The 23,598-nt window shown below is 36.5% G+C and overlaps 1 protein-coding gene and 1 non-coding gene across 2 annotated transcripts; one reads left to right on the top strand and one right to left on the bottom strand.

Moving 5' to 3' along the window:
* Nucleotides 1-20,941: 20,941 nt before the first annotated feature.
* LOC145121649 (uncharacterized) lies at nucleotides 20,942-22,132 on the bottom strand. Its single transcript, XM_079057364.1, has one exon. The coding sequence runs from the start codon at nucleotides 22,130-22,132 to the stop codon at nucleotides 20,942-20,944; it is 1,191 nt and encodes a 396-aa protein (XP_078913490.1).
* A 1,070-nt stretch (nucleotides 22,133-23,202) lies between these two features.
* LOC145123153 (small nucleolar RNA R71) lies at nucleotides 23,203-23,309 on the top strand. The gene has a single exon (XR_013715027.1). It is a non-coding gene; the product is annotated as a small nucleolar RNA R71 (small nucleolar RNA).
* Nucleotides 23,310-23,598: the final 289 nt, after the last annotated feature.

Below are 23,598 nucleotides of genomic sequence, written 5' to 3'. Positions count from 1 at the left end.
TTGTTTTTATTCACTAAAATTGTCATAAAAGTGAAATGTTTCTTAATTTATTCAAAAATGAATCATGAAGATGTTTTTTTGGGAATTTTTTCTTATGAATCATCTTACTTTTGAATCATCTAATGATTCATTTTGTTATTTTTGCTAAAAAAACATATAGAAAAAAAAACTTCTTACCTTCCTACCAAAAATTTCTTTGTTATTTGATCTTGACTCTCTCTCTCTCTCTCTCTCTCTATATATATATATATATATATATATATATATATATATATATATATATATATGTATATATATATATATATGTGTGTATATATATATATATATATATATATATATATATATATATATATATATATATGATGTGTGTTTATTTCACTAGTTTTAATCCTACTTTTAAATATGATTTAGACACACAAAAGGCAGTGTACCTGTCAATTGGTGGTATAATTAAGCAAGCAAGGTATTGAACACAAGGAACAGTAAATAAACTAACTACTAAATTATCTAAAAAAAAATTAATAAAAGAAAAGAGGTTTTATCTAGTTTTGCAAGACTAGAAACTTAAACACTTATCTAACACTTAAACAAAGCAATTAACAGCTAAAACAAATAAAAATCAATTAAATTCAATATTAAAGTAGACTTCTGTTTAGGTTCGATTCATTTACTCCTATGGTTGATTTTATGGCAAGTGCAATGGATTAATTGTTATTGGCTACCGATTAATGTGATTAGGTTCACCTTCGCTATTACTAATCTGTAGAAATTAAATTAATTCAAGCAGTGATCAAGTGATTAAACTAATAAATTTCCTAGTTTATTGATCCGGGTTAAGTAAGACTTGTAGTTAGCTAATCAAATTACTAATTTAATTAACCTCTTGTTGATGGTTCGTCGCACAAGCTCACACATTAACTTACCTATTTTCTAGTTAACCCTAGTTTCACGTTCGCTATTCCTAGGCACATAACAATGTTTTCACATAAATCATATGAGATAAGAAATTAAGAGATGTTCATGCAGCTTAATATACTTGTTAATTAACAGAAAATAGTTGTTGTTAACACATAGGGTTCTTTAACAAGCTTAACGAAACAAAACTCACCAAATTCAATTAATCCAACCACAAAATCAAAACATAGCCATAAATTCATCTACCCTAAAAAGAAGATATGAGTTTTAGCTCATGATTACAACAGAAAGTAGCTCAAAAATGAGATCTAATAGTTCACACATAGTTCAAACAAAAGATTAAGTAAAGAGTAAACTTAAATTGCCTTTGATCTTCTCAAAATTGAAAGCTAGGGTTGTTCTCCGAGTTCCAGAGCTCCATCTGCACCTCCAGTCGCAATTTAATCCCCAAGGGATTCCAGAGAGGCCCTTGTTTCGGGCAATTGACTCCTATTTATAGATTTCTGAAAACAGAGGCCACTCGCCGACTCCAATAACCGACTCGCCGAGTCCCTCATTAAAAATCCGTGTACGGCAAGGACTTCTATTACTTCGTGAATGTTCGTGTGGACTCGTCGAGTAGGCATCCAACTCGCCGCGTTCTTCATGTTATTGACTCTTTTTCTTCTTTCTTCAATCCCCGAGCTCCCGATTGCATTTCCCGCTTCCGTTTGATTCCGAGCACATCCTTTAGGCTGAGAATACAATTTAAACATAATTAAGTACCTTTTGTCCATAAATTACAATAATTTATCCAAAAAGTATTAAAATTCTATACAAAATATATAGCTAAATATTCACATATCAAAATACCCCACACTTGAATTTTTCTTGCCCCCAAGCAAAACTGAATTTTAAACATACTAGCATCACATAAAACAATCTCAATCAAACCTAGCCATTATGCCAAGACCGAAACGCATGCATTCGTGTCTAAAACTTTTCCTAAGGACCCCCTTCAATTCTAAATACTAACAATCCTCATAAACACTTGCCCACTTCTTTTGAACAATGCTCATTTTATGCATCCCTCCGAATCCATCCGCAGAAAACTTTCTTAACCTCAAAGTATTTTTGGTCAAGCAACGTATACATAATCTAGAAAATTACAACTTTTCGATACCACAATGGAGCTCTTAGGAATTCTTCTTTTCTTTGATAATTTGATCTTAATTTCTTTGAATTCACCACCTTCTTGATTGATTTTTGGTATCTTCAACTTTTTGATTCTTCAGAATTTTGATCTTTAATTTTTACACTTTGACTGCTCCAAAATTCTTATAACTTTTTCTTGTAATTCTCTCTCTTTTTTTTCTTACATGTATCTCACTTTTTTCACTCAATACCTACATGCTTAAATAGGGGCGCTCAACTTCAACCTTTATTCGTTAAAGTATTAATCTTCCTGGATACATTTCAAGTACACGATGCTAAACATATTGCATCCATCAAACTAAGCAAGGTTGTGTTTTTGTCCCATGAGTTCACTAGAATTAAGGGGGACACAAATGCATTATAATGTGTATAGGCTCAACTAAACATTTGGTTCTTCATAGAATCATTAAACATAATACTAGCATAATTTTCTAATTACTTTACCAAGTATTTCTAAATTAACCCTAGCAATTTTATGCAAATTTTTTTAAAATTTCAAAGTTTAACTAAAATAACCAACCCTCTACCCCACACTTAATTCATGCAATGTCCCCATTGCATGCTATGCATGATAAAGAAAATAACAAAGTAAAGAGGGAATTGGAAAAGAATACAACCAATGCCCGTATCAAATGTCATCAAATCATTAGCTTGATAGTAGAAAAATAAGCAACTCGTCGAGTAGATATGCAAACTCTCCGTGTTGTAGTGTAATTGGCAGAAAAGTCATGAATTTTAACTTGGGCTCGTCGAGTCCATAAGGTGCACTCGGCGAGTAGACCGCTGTGTGAAAAAAAATTGTATTATGCTCTGGTCCGTTTATGAGGTATGTGGGTAATATCAAAATGACACTTTCCCTTATTTTTCTTCAGTAAATAAACATCAATAACTCTTCTCTCAATCGGACTCATAACATGACTCAAAACTTTGTTTTCTCTCTTGCCTAGACTCGATTTTTCTCTTGGTTAGCCATGACTCTGTACTCTCGCGTGCATTCCTTACCCTCAACTGAAAAGATCAAAAACAAAAACAAAAGTGATAGGAAAGGAAAACCAATAAAAAAAATCCTACATAATCCTAAGTAGAAGTTCAAGCATCAAACAAAAACACACAAAAACAAATAAATAAAAAAAATTGTCTTTAACCAAACCAAACAAATAAAAAGATATTCAATCTTCATCTCCTTCTTCATCTTCTCCATCCCCATTTCCTCCGGCTCCACTTTGGCGTTGACTTATCCTTTCATCCCAACTTCGCACATATGGGTACCCGGGTCCATCCCTTGGCGCAAGATTCAATTGATTAAACAAATGAACAAATGACTCATTATGGTAGTTCATGCTCCTCTCGTGGTCATCTTGGTATCTCTGTAGCTCCACATTATATCAATCCATGGGTATTTCATCATCAACCGGGATTACTGGCGATTTCTCTTGGACATTTTCTCTACGTGGCCTCACCCGTCAACCCGATTCCTTGGGGTACCAGAACAGCATCTTCATTTGGAATTCCAATGTGACCACCACCATAATCTTCTATGATTTGCACCCTCCTATATTGCGTGAGACTAAAGGGTGGTGTGGGTACTATCGTCAAAAAGTTCCCGACACCCCTTTCCAAAATGTCATATGACCTCGCCAAACGGGTCACGAACATGCCACCATTGATTTTTGAAGTAATTCTTTCCTTGACCGCCGCCTTCACCCAAGTATTTCGCCAAGCAATAAGGGATGTTGCAGAATGCGTCTGGCTAATAATACTCCACAGATACAAAACCTCAAGTGTTGGAACTTTATCATCATCCTTTCGCATGTTTATGGAACAAGCGATAAGGCGATGAGTCAATCGGTGGATGGGTGAGCGAATACTTCCTTCTTGAGCGGAAGATGGAATGTACACCCGATTAGCAATAGTGTTCCACCAAGTGGAAGCAACTACACCCTCGGGCATATCTTTATGGCAATGCGCCAGAAAAGTACCAAATTCTTCAGTCATGACGATAGATTGGTCATAGATGTCCATCCTCTGGCTTAGTTCGGCAATGCTGCACTGTCGAACTTCCCCACCAAGGCAGAATGTGAGGGCATTTGGGTTGTAAATATCATCACCCCCTCGGAAAGTAACAGTGGAGAAAAATTCCCAGCAAAGCTCTTGATAAACCGGCTCTTGGATTCGGAAAAGCCGATTCCACCCGTCACACGTAATTGACATTCCATTTCGTTGAAAAGTCTTGATCAAATATGGGGCCAACTCCTCTTCTAACCCCGATTGACCAATCCACTCCCAATTAATTTCATTTGGTACGTAGATCTCCTTCCTCTGCAATGTTTCCAACTTCCTCCTTGCCCTAACTAATGTTGACATGGAATTTATTTATGAAAAGTTTAACCAAGGGATGTCCCCATGGCTACTTCCACGTAAGCTTTGACCCCTCCTTGAAATTTTCTGCAAAACCAAACCCAGAACACAACAAACAAAACACAAAAAAAAAAATTAAAATGTCAGAAAACTATGTCACTGCAGCATGGACTCGTCGAGTCGACGAACAGACTCGGCGAGCAGTATGAACTTTGCGAGTCACTCGAGTCGTAGTTCTGATTTCGACCAGATTTTTCATCAGAACTCAAAAATCGTTCCAGGGGTTTGTTTAGGGATGTATATCAAACATTAATTCACAAGAAATTTCTACAAAAACACTCTAATTTGACAAGAAATCGAAACCCTAGAATTCAAGTCAAGTCAAAATCGGATTTTGCACCAACTAGGGTCATTATTCTACCAAAGATTGGAACTTTAACAAGATTAGAAGTAAAAGATGCTACCTTTTTATGAGAATTGGAAGAAATCACAAGAATTTGAAGATGGATGCTTGAGAAAAGTTTTGCTCGTCAAGCAGCTGCTGTGGTGGCTAAGTGAAAATGATTTTTACTTTTAGGGTTAAAACCCTAATTCATAGAATCTAAAAATATTTTTTTTTCTTGTTATTACGTGGACTCGTCGAGTAGGTGTACCGACTCGACGAGCAGATGCGCGATTTTGCAGAAATGTCGCGATTTCTTAAGTGGACTTGCCGAGTAAGGGTATATACTCGTCGAGTTTTTGAATATGTTTAAAATTTTTGAAATTTTTTTGTGTTCTTTTAAATTTATGCCACCATACCCCACACTTAAGATTTGCTTTCCCTCAAGCAATCATTTTAAACAAAGAAGAAGATTGAGATAGACAAATCCTAAGAAAACCAATAAAAAATGAAAAGTAAAAAAGAAAAATAAAGGTAAAAAGAAAGCAAACTCTAGCATCGGGTTGCCTCCCGTAAGCGCTTCTTTTTGAGGAGTCTTTAGTTGGATTCCTACCCGCTCTACGTTTCAGCGGCCTCCTCCAAGTCTAACCCTTCTTCGAATCCTTCGTCTGTTGACATCCTTCTTCATATCTCTTCACCCGATGTCCATTGGCTTTGAAGCTTGACCCATCTTTACTCCATAGCTCAATCACCCCGTATGGAAATACATGCTTGATTGTGAAAGACCCGGTCCAACGAGTGCGTAATTTTCCCGGAAAGAGCTTTAACCTTGAATTGTACAATAGAACTTTTTGTCCTTTATCAAACTCTTTATTACCCTTCAACCTTGCATCATGCCATATCTTGGTCTTGTCTTTATAAATCAATGAGTTAGTATAAGACTCATTTCTCAATTCTTCCAAAGCATTCATTTCCAAGAGTTGATTTGCACGCAACTCATTTGGCTCGAAATTGCATGTTTCAAAGCCCAATACCCTTTGTGTTTGTAACATACACGTTCAGTTATCATGTTTTGTTAGTTTAAAAATGAATATTATTAAATAATATGTGGTTTTGAGTGTTGAGTTCTAACAAGATAGTTTTATGAGAATTGAAGTAAGACTATGTTTAGAATCATTCAGGAAGTATTGGAAGTCTTATGAGATTCCAATCAAAAGTCAAATATTGAAATTAACGAAAATGTAAAATTTAAGTTGGAAATAAGTAAAAATAATGTTATTGAAAGTTGTAAGTTATCTCGTTAGAAACGTTTAGATGAAAACGGACGTCAGATGAAGAAGTTATGAATTTTTAACGGACTTTTCCTGTCCCGTCCCGTTAAAAATATAACTTTAAAAATAAATCAAAATTTGTCGACGGAGTCTAAACGAAAGTTGTAGAGCATAATTTCACCTACGCATGGATATAAAGAACGTTAAAAACGGAGTTCGTATGCGAAAGTTACAAAATTTTGAAGTTTTATGGCACAAATTACGAGGTTGGCCGGAGAAGTACGCCCAGCGTACTACGAAGACACGTATCAGCCACCAAGCACCTTCTCATGATGGACGCGTGTCTGAACTCAGCCACTTCCGAGGCCTGGGTTCCGATCAGAAGACACGTCTCGTACGCCCAGGGTACCGAAGTTACGCTCAGCATAGAACACCGCCATGCAGTACGCCCAGCGTACCAAGGAATTACGCCCAGCGAAATGTGAACCCTCAGATACTATAAATAGAGAACGAGGTTCTCCGAATTTTGGTTACATCTTTCACTCTTTTTCACCTTCTACTCTCTCTCAAATTACCATAACACCCCCCGAAGCCTAGGAAACATCTCCGACACCCGAAGCAAGTCCCGGCACACGGAAGACCCGAGAAAATAATATTTTCAAGTTGAAACTCTGTCCGCGCAAGGCCCGGTTTTCAACTAAAATTCCCGGTTTTGTCAAAGAAAGTCATTTTTAGACACGGAGTGCTGCCCAAATTACCATTTTATCAACCGGTTATTTCACGGTGAGTTCAATATAGGGAGAATTGTATGTTATGTGTTATATGTTCAATGTGCTTTCCTGTGTTATTCTGGGTTTATACCTTTGGCTATGTAGAGCATGACTCGTATAATTTCTGGTATTGGCTTTTAACCTTTGGCCATGTAGAGCATGTCTCGTATTATTTTGGTAACAAAGCTATATATTTGACCACAAAGTAAATGACTAAGCATCACTTGGGTACTGGTATGTAGCCTTTGACCATGAAGTGAATGATTAAGCATTCCTTTGGCATTGGCAGAAGGCTAGGTAGGGCTGAAAAGCCTGCAAAGTGCTAGCAAAATGTTTATTCAGAAATCGTTTATTTTTCCATGCCACATGGGCAAAAGTCTTATTGATGTATATCAAGTTGAAATTGTTATGTCTCATTGATTGTAAATCTTTGAATCAGATTATTCGTTGATATGGAAAGCATGTCATATGATACTCATTTGCCTTTGTTGTTCTTTGTCCCTCTTTGCTTCTGTCATATATATATATATATATATATATATATATATATATATATATATATATATATATATATGGCATAACGTTATATTGTAACTATTATTGAACTCACTAAGCGTCACCGCTTATCCCTCTCAGTGTTTAATTATTGCAGGTGATAAACATCCAGTATAGTTATGTACTAATAGAAGATGTAGAATAGATAATATTATAGCTTTTGTATTTAGTGTATAAATTCCTGGGAAATTATGTAATATATAAAACTTTGTAAAAACCTCGTTAGCCGGTTTGTATCCAGTCTTTTGTAATAAGACCATATATGTAAAATATGTTTATGAATATGCATGTAGCATGTTTGGAGTAATATTATTGTCAAGGTATTAGAGAAAGGGGTTCTTTCAATCATGGTATCAGAGCAGTAGTTTAAGTGAACTAAATACCACAGATTGGTATTTAGACTTAAACCGTCGGAAGTTCAATATATGAACGGATTCATTACGAGTATATGGATACAAACCATAGGAAAGAATTAAGGGGAGTATTAGATAATTATAAATCTTAATATTTTAAAGTACTAAGCTACTTCAAAAAAAATTTAGAACATTAGTTTAAGCGAACTAGGAATGGTAAGGATTTCTAGGCTTAAACTTGAATTGCTAAGTAATGATGGTACAATGTGTGCCTAGTATACTTTAGGTTGAATACCTCACTTGCTATAGTTTGCACTAGCATACTTTAAGGGAGATGACTTAAATGCTAATATGTGCTATAAGATAAATAATATACCCGAAAGCACGAGCACGACTTAGAGATACGTGGTGCCACTCTTTCTGTTTCGAAGCATCCACGTGTCAATCGAACTGTTTCTGTTTTCTCTATTCCATCGGCTCAATCTGCTCGATTTGATTCTAGAAGACAAGTACAATCTCATAATACCTTTCGTGGTCGCGGTAAGTCACAATCTTTTTCTCTTCAGTCACCATCGTGTCGAAAATGTGGAAAGAATCATCAGGGTCAATGAAGAACAGAAAAGGACCGGTGATTTGCTATGGATGCGGAGAAAAGGGTCACACGAAGCCCGTTTGCCCTAAGAAGAATGTTACATGCTATTCTTGTGGTGTTACTGGCCATAAGAAACATTTCTGCCCTACTCTTAATATCCAAATGGCGGGAAATCAAGCTTCCGTCCAACAATCGATGAGTACTTCAACTAAAAAGGAGGAGGTGCCAAAAAGCTAAAGGTCGTGCATTTCAGATTACCACAGAAGAGGCACGCGAAGACCCTAATGTTGTGACCGATACATTTCTCATCAATTCTAGACCTGCTCACATCTTATTTGATTTTGGTGCCTCATATTCTTTTGTGTCTCATAAATTTGTGCATTCTTTTCAAATGGCTTGTTATGCACTCGCCCAACCGTTTCATGTAAATACCGCGGGAAGTGTATCAATACTTTCTGATAAAATCTATAGAGATTGTGTCATAGAAATAGAAGGATAAAATTTTTCTTGTTAACCTGATTCCTATCTCCTTGCCCAACTTTGATATCATTCTAGGCATGAAACGTTTCAAGATAATAAGGAGACTTACGATAGTTGACATCGATAACTTCATAAATAAACGTTCAAAGGATATCGTAAAATAAAATCTATCAAGTGATACCGTAAATAGTGGATTAATACCTATAGAGTAGTGTTGTACATTCAAACTATGTATGACGAAATAATGACACCTTTGGAGGAAGTTTTGTGTTTAAAGTACATTCAGGCGAGATGAATGTTTTGGTGTAATCCATGAAGTTGTTCCACCGCTGACCAGATTGAAGCAGTGATTGCTTACAAAGTTAGAAGAGCTGAATATAGTGATAAATACTTCGACAATATCGAAATTGATGTTGTGCAAGATTTAGAAGAATTCAATGAAGACCAAAGGAAAGGCTAACAAAGTTTTCAGACTCAATAGGCCAAGACCTTGCCTAACATTGTGATGTAGTATGCAGTTCGAGTAGTATGGTAAGAGCTGATAAGTAACGTTCAGACTTAGTATTTAATAATACCAAGTGACAATTGACTTCTAGCACATCCTTATGAAAGTTCCATAGTGTGTTAAGCCGACTTTAACATACTTAATTAGGATGGTGAAATGAGTTATTTAGTTAGGCTGAATGACTTACTAGTTAGAGTAAGGTGGAGTACATAGTTGAAGAAAATATACACTCATAGTATTGTATGAGAAGAGATGTTGCTATTAGGAATGACAGAGAACCAAGTCGAAGCTAGTAGAACATGCTAAGATGCAGTTAAAATGCAGACTTCCTTGAATAGATTCCTATGAAGTAGACTTAAAAGATACACCCATGAGAAGAAAATTTTTCTCATATAAAGGAATGACGATGTCATGAAAGGATAATGAAATGAATAAATGTGCATGGTGACTTGCATGAGTTAGAAGATGATACAGATAGTTGGAGATCGTTTGTCTCCATACTACTAGAGTAAATTCTGGTATAGCGTGTCTTGTAAAGTAGACACTACCCGAGAAAGAATTTATATGAAGAATTTGGAAGTGAAATTCCCATCGACTTAAGAAAAATATTAGGATATGCTAGATAGAGCTTATGCATAAAAAGAATTCTAGAAGGTGAATTTAAGAAATCCAATATATGTTTGATTGAAATGTGAAATCCCTAGTTGAGTCTAAGAGAAATTGTTGTATGTACTTGTTTGAACACACTCAGGTGTGAAAAGTTTCTTTGTGAAAATTTTTGAATGGTGACTTGGGAACTGCGAGACAATACTTGGGACGAGTATGAGTAGGTGTGAATAGTAGTATAGGCCTATACTACTGGAAGCACAGGACTTACACTTGGATCAGGGAAAGTCACAATGTTACCAAGAAATTAGTAATCGATTCTGTTTTTGTTCGAGTATGTCATTACCTTCGTTTCGGTGATGACTAAGAAAATGATTTTCATTCAGACCTTAGTGGTCATAAAGAATCGAGCCCGACAAATATAGATCTGCAAAGTGAATTGATTGGTTCAGAGAACCATGTCTTGTGTAGCGACGAAACTTCAGTCGGAAGATTGAATAAGGAGATGGTCGAGGTAGTCGATAAAAGTATAACAACCTTCATTAAAGGATTAAGCAACCATTAGCTAGAAATGCTACTAGTTATGAAGATATTATATCACAATAGAACATGAAGGAAGGTTTCTTTTATGATAGTGTTTGACTAATAGAAATAAGAGTATAGTTCGTTGTCTGTCTTTTACGTTATGAAATCTATGGTCACTAGAATATGACCATTCGAGTTGTTGTTATAAAAAAAAGTAAAGACCTTATCTTGATTTGTGTAACGCCCGTAGATCCGGGCTAGTCAATTTAGAGGCAATGAGTGTCAAAAACGAATTTTCGGCAAAAGATTATTTATAATAAATAATCTTAACCAAGTTGTAGAATATTTCTCAAGGTTTCCGTACATATAAAGAACTCCGAAATCCGAGTTATAACGAAGAAGTTATGGCCCGTCGAAGTTTTAAGGCAAAACCGGCACGGCACCGGGAAGCGTAAACAGTGAATTTACGATACAATTCCTATGCGAAAGTTACAGACGAAGCTTGGAGACTATTTTACTATACAATTCCTATAAATAAGAGATGAACTCTTCATAATTTCCTCACACCTTCAAACCTTTCTTTCTCTCTCTAACTTCTCTCTAACCTCCCTAAACCCCTCCCAAGTCTAGGGAACCTCCCTAGCACGAGAAGAAAGCCCCGGAGCGCCCGACGGCTCCGAGAAGAAAAGCTTTCGGCTCGGAAACGCTGCTCCAGCGAAGCCCGGTTTTTAATAAAAACTCGTTGTAAGTGAGCTACGCCTACGCTATTTTTAATATAACTTCTAATTAATTATAGTAACATTATTAGGACCTTAAAACAATTATTTGGGATATTATTATGAGTTATATAAGAGTGTTGTTTAACGCTTATATAATAATAATAATAATAATAATAATAATAGCTAGACTATTAATTAGTCGCGGTTAACGTTAGACTAAACCCTAGTGGTATTGATACTAGGTTTTGTCGAAGGAAATTGTTTTAAGAGTAATGAAGCGCTGTCTGAGTTTGGAATCATCACTTTAACAGGTGAGTGCATGGTCCCTTTCATCTTACACATAGATATGAAGTATTTTATATAAATTACGTGCTATGTATGCATATTATCTGAATACTTGCTGTCTATGATGGATGAATGATTTTATACATGTTTTAAATGATTTAAATATATATTTATTTTATATCTACAAATACGTTGGGATAAAACATGGGTAGATGAAATAGTTGGTGTGTGATGAAATAAAATGATGAGAGATAGGTGATGATAGGAAGGTGATGATAATTAGGTGATGGATAGGTGATGATGAATCGGTGATGTAGGATGAAAGATACTATAACCTTGTCCGACAATTTGGAGATGTAGTCATCTACTAGAGTATAGATGGCGACCACAGAATATTCTAGACAACCCGTGGAAACACCAGCAGACTTATAACCTGTAGGTGATGAATTACGAGTCCAGGTGATGTGGTGACTGTATATTCATGCGATGATACTCTAACCCTTACTATGAATTACGAGTTCAGGCGACGTTGTATCTACGTATTCATGCCTTAGGAACGAGCATATAAGGAAATGTGAGGTAGAAAGATGAGAGGTAAATATGATATAGGAGATGACCCTTAAGATAATTCTTTAAGGAATATTAAAGAAGATAACGGGGATGGGTAATCGGGTTGATTGTTTGATGTTTAAATATAATAATATATTATTGTGGGTTGAAAACCCTATGTACTCACCAGGTTTCCCAACCTGACCCACTCCAGCTTATTTGTATCACAGGTGTCGATACGAAGCTACTTTGCACTGAGAGATTTAAAAGAGATGTAGATCACTAGTGTAAATGAATGTAAGTTCTGTTTATGCTTATATTTCTGTATTGACGATGACATCACAAATGTTTTAAATGAATAAAAATACATTTATTCGGAAATGCTTTGATAACGTATTTATCATGTTTTTCTGGGAACAAATTCCGCAACATTTTTATTAAAAGAAGTACTCTGATTTTTATAAAGCATAAACAAAAAATCGGTCTTTTCTGGCCGTTAAAATGAGGATGTCACAATTTGAGTCTATAAACCCAAATTTAAGTAGGAGCAAGAGTCTGCAATGAGAAGAGAGTGCAGGTTTGAGCACCACCATCAATTAAGAAGTCCAAGAGTTTGTTTAACAAGTCAAAGCAGAGAACCAAAAGCCATATGGAATTCTAGAAGCTCCAATGGAGAAATACACACAAGTATACTTGGATAAAACTGTTGCAAGACATGGTGTGCCGCTAAAGATTACTTCCGATCGTGATAGTAGCTTCACTTCTCATTCTTGGGCAAGTATGCAATGTGAATTGAGATCTCATGTCACTCTCAGCATAGCTTATTATCCCCAAACAGATGGTCAGAAGAAGAGAACAATCCAAACAGTAGAAAATATACTAAAGGTATATAAAGCACTATATGGGCGTAAGTGTCGTACTCCATTATGTTGACGTGATGTAAGACATAAAGTCTTTGGTGGTCCTAAAATGATTCAATACACCACTGATAAGATTCAAATTGTACGAGAAAGAATGAAAGCGACACATGATCGACAAAAGTCCTATGCAGTAAAGAGAAGACAATCTATAGAACTCCAGGTGGATGAATTCGTAATGCTGAAGGTATCTTCATGAAAAGGCATTATGCGATTTGGGAAGAACGGAAAATTGAGTCCTAGAATTGTTGAACTTTTCAAAATCTCTATAGAATTGGTAAACACGCATACCGCTTGGAAATTGTCTGAAGATTTGGCAGGTATTCATGATGTGTTTCATGTGAGTTATCTATGTAAATGTTTGAGCATATATGATGAAACAGTTCCGTTATCCGAGGTGAAACTGGACAATAAGTTAAGATATGTAGAAGAGCCCGAAGAGATTATATACGTGAGAACAGTTGATTTACGTAATAAAGAAGTAGAGTTAGTGCTTTTTAAGTGGAAACATCATCGAGGCCCAAATTATACTTGGGAAAGTAAGAATGAGATAAGAACGAAATATCCCCATCTATTTAAATCGTTGTGATTCCGGAGACGAAATCCTCAAAAGGAGGAGGTATTTGTAACAAACACGTTCAGTTATCGTGTTTTGTTAGTTTAAAAATGAATATTATTAAATAATATATGGTTTTGAGTGTTGAGTTCAAACAAGATAGTTTTATGAGAATTGAAGTAAAACTATGTTTAGAATCATTCGGGAGTATTGGAAGTCTTATGAGATTCCAATCAAAAGTCAAATATTGAAATTAACGAAAATGTCAAATTTAATTTGGAAATAAGTAAAAATAATGTAATTGAAAGTTGTAAATTATCTCGTTAGAAACGTTTAGACGAAAACGGACGTCAGATTAAGAAGTTATGAATTTTTAACGGACTTTTCCTGTCCCGGCACGTTAAAAATATAACTTTAAAAATAAAGTCAAAATTACCGACGGAGTCTAAACGAAAATTGTAGAGCATAATTTCACCTACACATGGATATAAAGAATGTCAAAAACAGAGTTCGTATGCGAAAGTTACAAATTTTTGAAAATTTTTGGCACAATTTACGAGGCTGGCCGGAGAAGTATGCCCAACGTACTTCGTACGTACGCCCAGCGTACTACGAAGACACATATCAGCCACTAAGCACCTTCGCATGATGGACGTGTGTCCTAACTCAGCCACGTCCAAGGCCCGGGTTCCGATCAGAAGACACGTCTCGTACGCCCAGCGTACTGGGGAATTACGCCCAGCGTAATGCGAACCCTCGGATACTATAAATAGAGAACGAGGTTCTCCGAATTTTTGTTACATCTTTCACTCTTTTTCACCTTCTACTCTTTCTCAAATTACCCTAACACCCCCCGAAGCCTAGGAAACATCCCCGATACCCGAAGCAAGTCCCGACGCACGGAAGACCCGAGAAAATAATATTTTCAAGTTGAAACTCTACCCGCGCAAGGCCCGGTTTTCAACTAAAATTCTCGGTTTCGTCAAAGAAACTCATTTTCAGACACGAAGTGCTGCCCAAATTACCATTTTATCAATCGGTTATTTCACGGTGAGTTTAATATAGGGACAATTGTATGTTATGTGTTATATGTTCAATGTGCTTTCCTGTGTTATTCTGGTTTTATACCTTTGGCTATGTAGAGCATGACTCGTATAACTTCTGGTATTGGCTTTTAGACTTTGCCCATGTAGAGCATGTCTCATATTATTTTGGTAACATAGTTATACCTTTGACCACGAAGTGAATGAATAAGCATCACTTGGGTACTGGTATGTAGCCTTTGACCATGAAGTGAATGATTAAGCATTCCTTTGGCATTGGCAGAAGGCTAGGTCGGGCTGAAAAGCCTGTAAAGTGCTAGAAAAATGTTTATTCAGAGATCGTTTATTTTTCCATGTCATATGGGCAAAAGTCTTATTGATGTATATCAAGTTGAAATTGTTATGTCTCATTGATTGTAAATCTTTGAATCAGATTATTCGTTGATATGGAAAGCATGTCATATGATACTCATCTACCTTTGTTGTTCTTTGTCCCTCTTTGCTTCTGTCATATTGATATATATATATATATATATATATATATATATATATATATATATATATATATATGTATATATATATATATATATATAACCTTATATTGTAACTGTTATTGAACTCACTAAGCGTCACCGCTTATCCCTCTCAGTGTTTAATTATTGCAGGTGATAAACATCCAGTACAGTTATGTACTTAGAAGATGTTGAATAGATAATATTATAGCTTTTGTATTTAGTGTATAAATTCCTGGGAAATTATGTAATATATAAAACTTTGTAAAAACCTCGTTAGTCGGTTTGTATCCAGTCTTTTGTAATAAGACCATATATGTAAAATATGTTTATGAATATGCATGTAGCATGTTTGGAGTAATATTATTGTCAATGTATTAGAGAAAGGGGTTCTTTCAGTGTTCAAGCTCCACGGGTAAATGACAATTTTTATCATACACTAGCCTATATGGTGTGGTTCCAATGGGTGTCTTGAATGCGGTCCTAAATGCCCAAAGTGCATCATCTAATTTGTCCGCCCAATATTTTCTATTATTTCCCACCGATTTCTCCAATATCCTTTTTAGTGCCCTATTTGTAATTTTGGTTTGCTCATTTTTTTGTGGATGGTAAGGTGTTGAAAATCTATGGTGTACTACATATTTTTGCAACACTTTTGCTAGTTGATCATTAGCAAAATGGGTACCCCTATCACTAATTATTGCCTTTGGCACTCCAAATCTAGAAAATAATGTTTTCAAAATTTTTACCACAACCCTTGCATCATTGGTGGGTAATGCTTGAGATTCTGCCCACTTTGACACATAATCTACCTCCACTAGTATGTATTTGTTGCTTTTGGATGAAGGAAATGGTCCCATGAAATTCACACCCCATACATCAAAGATTTCACAAACTTAAATATTTCTTTGGGGAATTTCATTTCTTGCGGATATATTACCCGTTCTTTGGCAAGCATCACATTCCCTTACATGAGTAGCATCATCCTCGAAGATAGTGGGCCAATAAAAACCAACATCAAACACTTTTTTAGCAGTGTATTGGATCCCATGATGTCATCCTACCGGTCCATTGTGGCAATGCTCCAATATATCTCTAATCTCCTTGCCAAAAACGCATCTCCTAATGATTCCATCCGCACAGCTCCTAAAAAGATATGGCTCATCCCAGAAATAATATTTAATTTTTGAAAAGAGCTTCTTCTTTTGTTGATGAGTGAGGCCTTTTGGAAGGTAGTCGCCAGCTAAGTAATTTTCAATATCTGCATACCATGGTTCTTCCTCTATAACTACCATCAAATACTCTTCGGGGAAGCTATCTTCAATACCCATGTTGTCCTCCTCTTCCCTTTCTAGATTTTCTAGTCTAGAAAGATGGTCAGCAGCTACATTCTCCATCCCTTCTTATCCTTGATCTCGATGTCAAATTCTTGTAGTAAAAGCACCCATCGGATCAATTTTGGCTTTGTATCCTGCTTGGCAAACAAATACTTAATAGCAGAGTGGTCAATGAAAACAGTTGTTTTAGATAAAATGAGATAAGGGCGGAATTTGTCAAAGGCATACACCGCGACTAATAATTCTTTTTCGGTTGTGGTGTAGTTTTCTTGGGCCGGATTTAAAGTATTGCTGGCGTAATAAATGGGTCGAAAGTGCTTATCAACCCTTTGGCCAAGCACGACTCCTAAAGCAAATTCGCTTGCATCACACATTATTTCAAACGGGCAGGTTCCAATTCGGGGCAATAACGATCGGGGCATTAGTTAATTTTTCTTTTAAAATCTCAAAGGCCACTAGACACTCTTTAGAAAAGTTAAAAGGTGCATCTTTTAAAAGTAATTGAGTAAGAGGTCTTGTTATTTTAGAAAAATCTTTTATAAAACGACGGTAAAAACCTGCGTGCCCTAAAAACCTCCTAATGCCCTTCACATTAGTCGGTGGGGGTAGTTTAGCAATAGTTTCAATTTTTGCCCGATCCACCTCAATCCCTGCCTTGGATACCTTGTGTCCTAAGACTATTCCCTCTTTAACCATAAAGTGACATTTTTCCCAATTTAAGACTAGATCGGTCTTTTCACACCTAGCAAGCATCAAGTCAAGGTTAATGAGACAGTCATGAAAAGAAGAGCCAAAAACAGAAAAATCATCCATAAATACTTCCATAAACTTTTCCACCATGTTGTGTAAAATCGCCTTCATGCATCTTTGAAAGGTCGCGGGCGCATTGCATAACCCAAAAGGCATGCGGCAATAAGCAAAATTCCCACTTGGGCAAGTGAAAGTAGTATTTTCTTGGTCAATTGGGTCTATGGGTATTTGGAAGTAACCCGAAAATCCATCTAAGAAACACTAATAGTTATGACTTGATAAACGTTCAAGCATTTGATCAATAAAAGGAAGGGGAAAGTGGTCTTTACGATTGGCATCGTTTAGCTTTCAGTAATCGATGCACACTCGCCAACCGGTTACCGTTCGAGTTGGTATGAGATCGTTCTTCTCGTTTGTCACTACCGTCATCCCTCCTTTCTTAGGCATGTGACAACCGTCAAAATTAAGTCAAGTCAAAGTCAAACAAAGTCAACAAGTCAAAACCAATCGACTCAACTAACCCTTGTATATTAGGGTTTACACTATGTAATTACTGTACAATGCAATATTTTAATGAGAGAAACATTATTTGGAAAGTTCGTGTGTTGAATTTCCTAAGTCTCAAATGCAGTAAACATTGAACCAAAACGATAAAAAAAAAATTATTGCACACTCATCGGGAGTGTGTACGACACTAAAACACGGTTTAACAGGGTTTACGAACCTTGCGTTGTGAAGCCGGACACTCAAATTAATCACAAACAAAACCTCTCTAAATCGTTTTCACTCTATCTCTTTCTATTTGAAATCTCTCCCAAATATCTCCCAAATCTCTCTCAAAAGTTACTTTAACTTTTTGTAATCATTCGGGCCATCCCGACCCTTAACCGGGTCAAAAACCACTTGAAACGGGGTAAAAACGGGTAAAATAACCTTAAGGAACCAAAACCCTCCTATTAGAAGCGAAAACTCTCATGAGAAGCCTCTCAGGACCGAAGCCTCTCATGAGAAGCCTCTCAGGACCGAAGCCTCTCATGAGAAGCCTCTCAGGACCGAAGCCTCTCATTAGAAGCCTCTCAGGACAGAAGCCTCGCATGAGAAGCCTCTCAGACAGCCCATGCGAGAGGTCTCGCAGACGGCCCCTTTTTACCGGTTTTTCGACTACGACTTCGTTTTAACTCCGTTTTTTATTATTTTAACGTGAGATTTTCACCCAAAACTTTATTTTATAAACTAAGGCCCCAAAATATATAAATCCCCAGGGTTTTTATAAAAATATATTAAAAGAATTAGTGGTTGAACTAATTATTGAGGTAATATTTGCTTTTCCTTATTTTATGACAAAAGCAAACCACCACCACCTCACTCTATGATCAGCCACTCTTTCCCACTACCCCTTGTCACCTTGGTGGACCTTTACACCCAATCTCCAGCTCTTCCCACGTTCTAAGAGCTGGAGAATTGGTCATCTCTCCTCATTCTCATTAACTTCTTTCATTCTACACTTAGCAACCAAAGAACACTCTCCAAAATTCTCTCATCTTTTCTCTCAACTTCAAGAACTTCAAGGCTTTCTCCAGGGATTTCTTTCTTCAATTAGTAAGTATCTTCATCATTCATATAATTATTACACTCCATTCTACTCAAATCATTGATATCTTACACAAATTCCATCTTATTCGGTGTTAGATTCTCGAATCATCAAGACATCTTCTTAGTGTTCTTGGGTTGAACACTTCCTCTCTCTTACTTTCATCTACTGAAACCACATAGGGTGAGTTCATACCCCTACATTTACATGTTTTTCTTAAGTTTTAAGGGGGGAATACAAGTAAAATCATCAAGAACACAATTAAACTTTTTCTATCAGATTACATCAGAAAAGATGAACTTCGATCACAGACTATTTTGGTCAACTTAAATATTTTAGTTTTCAAAACTGTTCCAGGTGCAAGTAGTTCAAACTCTTAGCTTTAAAATGGCTACTTGCACATCTCCATATGATTTTTCTACAATTTATGGTGATTTTTACAAAACTGCCTATCATTTCAAAGGCAAACCCGGACCAGTCTGTGATTATGAACATTTTCACCTCTGTTAGAGATCACTAAAAATCATGATAAAATTTACGAACAAACTAGACTCATATTGCAAACTCTCAGAATTTGCGGATTTGGATTTAGAGCTTTGATGATTTTTCTATAAATTTTCTAAGAACAGTAACAGAAACTGTATACAACAAAAAGTTGCTGTCAATTTCATTTCACCTTGTAACATGTTGAGCAAGGTGTATATCTTTATGTGATTATATGTTATTGCAATATATGACATTTTATCTTAATATTTAGACACACATCAGTTTACAAATGGATTTGGACATATAAAATATAAAGAATAACAAGTGATTATAATCAAAGTACAACCGATACATTCAAACATTTAATAAACTATTTTGAATATAGTTTGCATACATTACTACGTACTACCCTTGGTTGATAAACTATAATAGGTATAGTTTATGATACATTACATAACACATACATTTAAAAATGTTACATTTATACAAAGGATATTTTCATTAAGCAAGGTACGGCCATACGGTACCAAGTTTTCATAACACGTAATTCCGTTAATGACTTTATGAAACATTACATAACACATACATTTAAAAAGGGTACATTTATACAAAGGATATTTTCATTAAGCAAGGTACGACCATACGGTACCAAGTTTTCATTACACTACACGTAAATTCGTTAATGACTTCTGTGAGACATTCGATTCAATTTACAAATAAGTCCTGTATTATAACCAGAGTCTCCTCGAGGGAGAGCGTGATACTTGTGTATAGATCTATATTGGGTCTGACAAACCCACACCTTAGCTGCATGAAACAGCTAGACCGACAGGTCTGGGGTGACAAATGTCATAACATTTCCGACGCCTGAAGAACGTCGTTTCAGGCCAACTAGGTCATAACATGGTTATAATAACTCACATGTGGTATTAACAAACATAGAATTTATGGGGATTTCACTAAAAATCAAACGAGTTTATGTCGATTTAAACTTGCATTGTTTTACTATAAGGAACGAACACTACTTGTACATTTCGGTCTTTGGGTTTTAAGACTACATTTACACATTAAGGAAAATATTGGATTTTCTGGAACGAACACTACTTTTACAAGAAAAGGCTTTAATAAACTCACATAAAGTATTAATGAATATTGGAATTTACGGGAACTTCATTAAAATTAAACGAGTTTATGTCGATTTAAACTTACATTATTTATTATAAGTAAGAAAAGTTACTTATACATTTCGGTCTTTGGATTTAAGACTACATATACATTTTAAGGAAAATATTGGATTTTTCTAAAATAAATACTACTTTTACAAACGAAAGGCTTTTAATAATACCAAACAAAAGCTTATGAACTCACCAACCTTTGTGTTGACACTTTTTCAAACAACTTGTATTCTCAGGAAATCATTAAACAGGTAACCAAGTGCTTTTGAGGATGGAACGCTAAGGCGTCTACTATTTCATATTTTGTCAACATATTGTAATTGATTCGTAAACATGTAATTCATACAATGATGTAACTTTTTCAATTATATATATGTTGGTTGTGTTTGCTTGAATTACTATTACAATTGTTGTTATGATACTATACATGAAGTCCTCCACCCCCGGACATTTCCGCCATCCTTGGTTTGGGGGTGTGACAAGGCACCACTTGAACTGGACTAACCCATGGACTATCAGAAATGAAGTATATGATTCCCGCGTCTAAAAGCTTCACCACCTCCTTCTTGACCACTTCTTACATGTTCGGGTTCAATCGCCTTTGATATTGCACTACCAGCTTTGCTCCTTCTTCCAGGTTGATCTTGTGAGAGCAATATGAAGGACTTATCCCTTTTGATGTCGGTGATTTTCCATGCAATGACATTTTTTCTCTTCTTTAAAACTCGGACTAACTCTTCTTTTTCAGATTTGGTGAGGTCAAAAGATATAATTACAGGTTTTTGTTCACCTTCTTCAAGAAATGCATACTCCAAATGACCAGGTAAAGTTTTCAGCTCTGTTTTTGTGTTTTGTACGCTGAAAACGTCGAGTCCAACGAGGGGACTCGTCGAGTGCAGGCCAAAATCCCTGTCTGATCGCAATTTCTCACTTGGACTAGTCGAGTCAGTGACTGCGACTCGGCGAGTCGGGCTTTCTGCACTTCTGATTATTTCATTGTATTCAGCTTCTTCGAGTAGTCTCTCTATCTCCATCAGGTCTCTCTCAGCATCAAAGGCAGTGTTATACTTGCTTGGCTTGTCTTCTTCCCATTCTTCCATTAATTCTTCCAACATGTCAACCGAAAATGTCGTGTCATCACTATATCTTGCATGCTTCATGGCTTGATCAAATCCAAATGTCACTGATTCATCTCCCACCCGAAGGGTAAGTTTAGAATCCCGTATGTCCACTATAGCACTTGCGGTATTTAGGAATGGCCTTCCAAGAATGATTGGGACTTGAGGATCCGCTTCCATGTCAAGTACTATGAAGTCCGCGGGGAACACAAACTTATCAACTTTCACTAATAGATCTTTGCATATTCCCCTTGGAAATGTCACTGTTTTATTTGCTAAGTGTATTGCCATTCGAATTGGCCTTGGCTCCGAAAGGTCTAATTTCTTGAAGAAAGAGTATGGCATAAGGTTAACACTTGCCCCCGAATCAGCCAATGCATGAATAGTTGATAGGTTTCTGAATTGGCAAGGCAAGGTCAAACTACCCGGGTCACCCTTCTTCTTAGGTAGTTTGTTCAACATAGCGGCTGAACAATTTTCATTTAGAACCACCTTCTTCGCTTCTTCCATCTTCTTTCTGTTTGTAAGAAGCTCCTTTAGAAATTTAGCATACTTAGGCATTTGTGCAACTGCCTCGATGAATGTCATATTAATTTGAAGGGCTTTTATGTGTTCCAGGAACTTTTGATAATCAATATCGTTCTTATCTTGTCTGGATCGTCCTGGAAACGGTAGTGGAGGCTGATATGGCTTAATAGGAGATTTATTTTTTTGTTCAGGTGGGGGACTCGTCGAGTCCATGTTTTCGACTCGGCGAGTCGGGTCGGGATTTTGCGATTCCTGAGTTTCTGCTCCTTCCTCTTGCACCATTTTAGGGTCTTCTTTTTGGATAGGGGACAGAGGAGTTATAATCTTCCCACTCCTAGTTGTTACGATGTTTATATGTGCGTATTTCGGATTATTTTCGGTATTACTAGGAAGTCCACCCGGTTGTCTTTCGTTTACCTTTTGTGAAAATTGGCCTAGCTACTTTTCTATGTTGATAATGGAGGCTTGTTGATTCCTAAGTAGAGCTTGTTGATCTTTCATCATAATTTGGTGCTCTCTCAACATGTTTTGTTGGTCTTTTATTGCAGCATCGGTATCGTTATGCCTTTTCTCGGACGCGGCTACGAATCTTGTAAGCATATATTCCAAATCAGATTTCTTTTCTTGCACCGGCTCCTCCTTTTGATAAAAAGCCTCTTGCCTTTTCCTTATACTTTTCCTCCTTCGCCTTTTTGTACTCATCATAAGGTAGTCATTCTTTCTTAGGTTTTCGCCAATCATCATCGTATCTATCACCGCTTTAATAGCACACTTAAGCTTTCCGATTCCCGTTCTCATCAAGATCACAATCTTTAGTAAAGTGAGGCCCTCTACAGTTGTCACATCCCACTCTAATGGCATGGATGGATTGGTCCATCTTAGTCATTCTTCGATCCATGTTCTCCAATTTTTCCATCATTGTTGCCATGTCATCGGAAATAGAGTTTACCACCCCTCGAGTTGAGTCATTCCTTGGGTTATGATATTCTCTAGAGTGCTTAGAGAATTCTTCAATGAGCTCCTTAACTTCCGCCAGATTTTTCTTTGTTAATGGGCCTTGAGAGTCAAGGAGTTGTTAGGTGGTAACATTTACTCCATCATAGAAAATGGAGACTTCTTGTTGAACGTTTAAGTTATTGTGGGGGCAATTCCTCAACAAGCCTTTATATCTCTCCCACGCCTCATATAGTGACTCGCCCGATTGTTGCTCAAAGTTGGCAATGACTTTCTTCAATTTTTCTATTTTTGAAGGAGGGAAAAATTGGTCAATGAATTCTTTACGCATTTTTGCCCAAGTGGTGATGGATCCTGGGGAAGTGATTTCAGCCAATCTTTCGCAGCCCCCTTAAATGTGACCGGTAGCATACGAAGCAAAACAGTCTCGTGAGGAACGTTCAGGATGTTGAAATAGTCAGCTATGTCGTTGACCTCGTCGATGTGTTTGTATGCGTCTTCGTGATCTTTCCCGTAGAATGGGATGTCCTTGAGTTGAGCGAGAATATGGCCTTTTAGCTCGAAGGTAGCAG

The sequence above is a fragment of the Lactuca virosa genome, chromosome 6 (assembly GCF_052849685.1).
Source record: "Lactuca virosa cultivar CGN04683 chromosome 6, Lactuca_virosa_CGN04683_v6, whole genome shotgun sequence".
Classification (NCBI taxonomy): domain Eukaryota; kingdom Viridiplantae; phylum Streptophyta; class Magnoliopsida; order Asterales; family Asteraceae; genus Lactuca; species Lactuca virosa.
The sequence above is the reverse complement of the archived record's forward strand: the minus strand, read 5'-3'. Positions and strand labels throughout refer to the sequence as shown.

What these genes read in the sequence shown, in the direction of transcription:
- LOC145121649 (XM_079057364.1), bottom strand. Translation starts at nt 22,132, where the DNA reads ATGACATTCATCGAGGCAGTTGCACAAATGCCTAAGTATGCTAAATTT.